Consider the following 6,000-nt stretch of genomic DNA (forward strand, 5'->3'; position numbering starts at 1 on the left):
GGACAGGACTTTCAGCTGAGATGGGGAAGATTTAGGACTGGGTTATGAAGTCAGCCTCTTTCTCAATTACTCCTTCAGGAAATCATCAGCCTTGTCGTTAGGTTGGACCAGAAGAAAAACCAACCAACCTGGCTTGCCCGCGAAACCTTATTCTCTGAGCAACCCTAGACAGGAATTACAGTCCTTCTTTCAAAAGTACTCTCTCTTGAAAGGTGACCGTGCCTCCAGCCGACCTGGACAGATCTGTCCGGCATCGGGCAAATTTAATGCCTCCAACAGCAAGGATTTACTGCCTTGGGAAACTGGAGCTCTGTCAGTGAACTCCCAAACCAGCGAGTTAAGCCAGCAGCAGTCTTCCAATCTGCGCTATTCCCTGTGCTCAGTGCAAATAAAAAAAAAAAAAAAAAAAAAACCACAACAGGTAACTGCAAGCAACACATCCCAGCGACCAAACTTACTGAGGCATAGTAAGCTTGGTAAGGTAAAGTGGCAACAGTATGGTAGGGTAGAATAGGAAGATAGAAAACTAATTTCCAAAAGAGCATCCTATGCAACGTACAAGGAAACAGTGCTTCAGAGGTTAAATAAAGCTCACGCACTTGTGCAAAGGGCAAAACAGCTTTGGAGCAGGGCTCCCGTATGACAACACACTCTTTGGACTAATACTGTGATTACTGTGGTACATCCTAGGGTATTATGCAAATCTACAAAAACTATGCATGAATAATCAGCCAATTATGCAGAATCAGCTGCACAAAAAAAACTTTTCCAGTCTTCCATCAAACGAGAAGACGTGCAGCTGGCAGGAGCAAAGTTAACTTTGAAGACATTCCATATTTGTTTTTCAGAGCAAGTTACTGACGCGCAGCATTAGGCGAGAGGGACGCACATTTGCAAGAGGGTGCCGTACTCTCTCCCCCCGGGACAGATACTGCTACACAAAACCTAAGGCATATTCTGCAAGCAGACCCCAGCTCTTCCTGCAGGTGCTTTGGAGGAAGAGCCCCTATAACAAAGGCAGAAGCTATAGAAGACATGAGATCTTTCCTGGTGGTACATGAAAGTTGTGCTGTCAAGTCTGTGATTTATTTAGAGTTCGGCATTTCTCCAGGCACATATTCTGACATTTAATTAAGGCCAGGACCTTTATCATTCAAGCACATCGAAGTGTTATTAAAAAATCCCAAATGTCACCAACGACAGCGATGTGGTACTGGGTGTCTACAAGTCTTGCTTGTGAAATCTGGACTGTACAGGTCAGAACTTTGCTCCGCGTAGCTCCTTAGAAATTGTTGTTGCAAAAGGATTGCAGGGGGCAAGATCTGGTTTTATGCTTTATAAAGGCACTGGCACAGCCCTACACAACGCGGAGCCCTTTTACGGCTCTATCCCAAGTGTCATTTGTTCAGTGGCGTAGGACACAACTAAGCAAGGGGAGCTTGGTGTCCCAAACCTGTATCCACTCCTGTTTCCTTAGGGCACCCTTCCTGCCCACGTTAAAACGCCGGAGTACGGTGACAGCTTGGGCAGCCAAGTTTTGCAAGGCCCTATGAACACAGACTTATCCGCAAACACATCAGCTGAAGTTCTGCTCTCGGGTATGCTGAGTATATATTGTTACTGCCATAAGAATAGAAAGCTCACGCAGATGTAAATCTCGCACACATATAATCTACTCATTTGCTTTGAATATCAGTGACGTTCATGGCAGCCATCCTTACATTGCATTGCACCTTGTACCTGAAGGCTGCACGTGCCTGAGAAGACATCTAGAAAATCCTACCAAAATGATGGACCGGAAGGAAGAAAATCTTATGGTTGAGTTACTGAGGTGGGATTCAAAAGCCCTAGATTCACAGGTTTCCTCTCTGGCATTTCCCTGGAAGAAAGGGACAAGAAAACCAAACAAAACTAAAATTACCACCTGTGTTTTCCCACCTGGTTGGTGTTACTAATTTGGAAAACAAAACCTTCACCCAAGACCAGCACTTTCTCACACATCTCTTCTTTGTGTAACATCTGACATAACAGATCCACAGCCCTTGGACTGATCCCAGGCCATATAATAGGAAAGATTAATACCAAACCTTCTTGAAAAACTGCCTGACATCTCCTTGGAGGCAGCAGCATGATTGCAGGCTTAATTAACTGAGTAGTTGTCAGCTAATGAGTCATTCTCTTAGCTCAACCTGTGAAAGTACTATGAGAGGCACAACAGAAGTCGCACAGAGATCTGCAGCAAAACCCTAATATATAATATTTTGGATCTCACCATGTAAACAGAAACACTGCAATCCCAACATCATTAGTTACAGAATTGGCTTGGGAGAAGAGAGAGAAAAGAGGAGAGAGAAAGAGGGGACGGAACAGTTCGGAGAACATGTTTGCTAAGATACATACACCATCACAGACAGTAATAAAAAAGTACCAGTAGGTCCGAGTAAAATGGGCCCTAGAAATTCAGAGCAAGTGTTGTTATGGTATCATTGCAAAAACCCAGGCTTTCTCCACAGCCGTGAGTAAATAAATACATCCATTGTCAGAGCTACCTGCAAGCAGGGATTGGAAAAGAGAGCAAGTCGTGTAAAATTCGTTAGGCCAATCTATTAGTCTAGGGAGCTCAGGTATGAGGGAGGATGCCAGTGCAAAGCTCTGGGGCACTCAATGGACCGGCGCTTCGGAGCACTTGTGCGGAGCAAGTAAGACAAGCAAGAGGCAAAAATGGAAAATTTGAGATTAGTCATGTTACACACTCCCTCCTTAATATCCAAGAGACACAGACAACAGATAGTCAGGCCCATCTGCAGCGATGTTACAAATGTATGGAGACAAGTGGGAAAAGGAACAGAGCTTCTAGGTGCTACGGTAACACAAACAGCCAGAAAAAGCAAAGGAAAAAAACCAAACACTTTGTCCTTCGTAGAACTGAATGCCAAAGCAGCGATCCGCACACCCAGAGATGCTCTGTACTGCAACAGTCACCCTCAAAACAGCAAATCAGCCTGCAGTTTGGATGGCATTATTTTGGAATTGGACAAGCTGCTGTACGTGCTGTGTACCCACCTAACATAATGGTAACTTCCCCCATCAGGTGAGGAGCAGCTCGTTCCAGTCCACATTAACCCAAAACGCGCAATCACCCCAACCCTTGCCTCAAATTTGTGACTGTTTGGACACAAAGCTTTTAAGTGGTTTGGGGAGAAGTTGAGGCAGGTGTGCAAATACAACAGGGGTCACTCCAACTTTCCCTTTGGAAAACATCAGGGTTTTGGGAAGAACTTGGGAAACGGGACAGGGGAGGGAAGAGGTTAAGGACGTCGCAGACCAGGAGGCGAGACGTAGGACGTTGAGATGGTACACGCGCGCGTTCCCCTCTTACCTGCTTCCATCAGCTGGCACTGCTGCCCGAAAACTTGCGAGAAGGTAACGGGGCCTGCGGCAGAGCTGGAGGTCACTGGAGAGGAGTCCATAGCTCTCTTCGGGTCCTTTGCGTTGGTCATGGGGCAGAGCCCAGCAGCTGCGAGAAGCCTCCCGTCCCCCACAGGTCCTCAGCGGGCCGGAGGAGACCCCCACCCCAGCCTCTGCTGGGGATGCTCCTGCCTCTCTTTTCAAGGCAGAGTAACGGCATGCACGTTTTCAGTCGGGCGTCATCAGTATTTTCACCGAGACCCGTCTCTGCCTCTTCCAGGAGTTGTGTGGGGTGTCCTAGGCGGCTCTGGCGGCCTCAGGCACAAACCAGCCTCGGGCAAAGCGGACTGACCCCCTCCGGGGCACCTGCCGTCGTTACGGCAAACCCGCGGGGCTCTTTCCTTCTCCGCCCAGAGCCGCGACGCCTCAGCGCGGCAGCCGCCTGGCCGGCAGCCGGGGCACGTCCCCTCTCCAGGCGCTCTCCCCCGCGCAAGGCCGCGGGCACGGCGGGGCGCTGAGCCCCCGTCCCGCCAGCCCCGCTCCGCCGGCCGAGGCCGCGGTACCGGCAGGATCTCTGCCTCTCTGCGGGGTGGTTCTGAGGCCGAGCTCCACGGCAGAGAATTTAGCGGAGGCTCCCGGCCGGCGGCGGAGCAGCCCCCGCACCCGCCGCCCTCTGCCCAAGATGGTTCCTGCCGCGCCGGGGGCTGCGCGACCCCCGGCCTCCCCCGCCGGCAGCAGCCTCTGCTCCGGGGGCCCTGCCGGCGCTCGGCATCGGCCCCCACCCCCCCGGGGTTTATTCCTTCCTTACAGCCCTCTCCCCCCAGCAAGACTAGGCGAGGGGGAGGAGATGGGAGCCGCCGTTAAATAACGTTTCCTCTGCCCTGCTGCAGTGTCTGTCCCTCCCTCCCTGCCTCTCCCCGGCCCTGCTGCAGCGGCTGTTCCCGGGAGCTCTTCTGGAGGCACATGGAAGCGCTAACTCTGCCAGGCAGCAGAGCCGCCTGCCTTAACCCCCTCGCTCCTGCTCGCGGAGATGCCCCGGGGGGCGGGGAGCAGCCGGCGGGGGCTGGAACCCACCCCCGCCCCCGCCCCCTGCCCCGCGCTCTGCCCTGCCCAGGGCCGCGGCCGCCGCCTCGGGTAACGCCTGCCGCGTCAACGCCAGCCAGGGCTGTTCGCGGGGACGAGGGGCTAAGAGTTAACTCCCAGGGAAGTCTGGCACAGCTGATTCATCTTCGTTTGAAAAACTCCCTCTGCCAATGCAAGGGCTGCTGACTCCGGGAGCTCTACATAATTTTGTCCTCTGAGTCATCGGTGCTTTCTTTGGGAAGCCTGCTTGGGAAGAAAGGTTAGGCACGGCTAGGAAAACACACGCCGTGGCCTAGGTGGAAATACCAAACTGCCAGATTATAGCAACAGAAAGCCCAGGGTAGAGCTGCAGGTAGCTCAAAACCCAGGGCAGGCAGGGTGGTGGTCTTAGCCCCTTTCTGCAGCCAGCCGAGGCAGAGGGAGGCAAAGCGACTTCCCCGGGGACACCTGGAGAAATTTTAGCAGCAGGGAATTGAAGTCACAGCTCCTGGTCCGTGCTGCGGGCAGCGCAGCTCCTCCAGCAACGCTGCTGCATGGGGTGGACGCTCAGCCGGGAACCGGTGTTGCCTAGAAAAAGCCCAGCTTTATAATTTGATTGTGTCTACTCCCTCTCCCTGCTAGTCCAAAGAAACTGGTAGATTTAGTACTTTAACAGCTGCTAAACTGGTTCTGTACTGTGAAAACTATCGCCTCCCATGAGATTGCTCCTTCCTATAATGATTTAAATGGTTTTAGGCTCAGATCAGCTATGGCAGAGTACAGTCCAGACAAACAACAGAGCCATCTTTGCATGTTTATGTTGCTAAAGACACAGGAACAATTTCTTGCCTTGCAAGAAGACAGAGATTTAACTTGACCTTCTCATCTATTACATGGAGGAAAGCAAAAATTGGGCGATGCGGTCCACACGTCTTCAACATCCAGGTATTTATTCCTGTGGCTGGTTTCTTCCTTCCTGACTCTGTCGCCTGTTTGCTCTCTCTGACCGTGCCCAGCTGCCAGAGCAAACTCATTTGGGCAAAGCCTGCTGGTATTTGAAGCCTACAGGAGCACGTTCTAAAACTATGCAAAACGTCATGAAAAGCAGATATAAAAAGAGTGGCGTGTAGTTGGGTGGGAAGGGGTAAGAAAAGCAAAGGGACTAGAGACAGTTGTACCTCCAGCGTCACCTCGTGCAGCATGCGCTCCTGGTCGTGTAGCAGGAAACCCTCCCAGAGCTGCTTGGCAACTTCTCTGCAAAATCCACTGCACAGCCGCATCCAGCTCCGACATATTAAAGCATAATTTAAAAAAAAAAATATGCAAGAGGCTACCTGCAAGTCCCTTTCCCCTATTTCCTTAACAAAACTTTTCCAGCTCTTCAAGATTTCAGGGATTTTAGTGTTGCAGAGCGATTCACAGATATATTTGTCCTCCTCCCCGGTTCCATTATGCATTAGGAAAGTGCATTGAAGGTTCTTCATTAGGCACGTTGATCTGCTGGAGGGCAGGAAGGCTCTGCAGAGGGAC

At 51.3% G+C, this 6,000-nt stretch overlaps 1 protein-coding gene across 1 annotated transcript in view; it reads right to left on the reverse strand.

The window, feature by feature from the left end:
• KAZN (kazrin, periplakin interacting protein) overlaps positions 1-4,489 on the reverse strand; it is a 247,111-nt gene extending 242,622 nt beyond the window's left edge. Inside the window, exon 1 of the mRNA XM_075520416.1 lies at positions 3,380-4,489. Within this exon, the coding sequence (XP_075376531.1) occupies positions 3,380-3,500 (121 nt within the window). The 5' untranslated portion in view covers positions 3,501-4,489. The remainder of the gene's footprint in view (positions 1-3,379) is intronic.
• Positions 4,490-6,000: the final 1,511 nt, after the last annotated feature.

Source organism: Mycteria americana, chromosome 18, assembly GCF_035582795.1.
Source record: "Mycteria americana isolate JAX WOST 10 ecotype Jacksonville Zoo and Gardens chromosome 18, USCA_MyAme_1.0, whole genome shotgun sequence".
NCBI lineage: Eukaryota > Metazoa > Chordata > Aves > Ciconiiformes > Ciconiidae > Mycteria > Mycteria americana.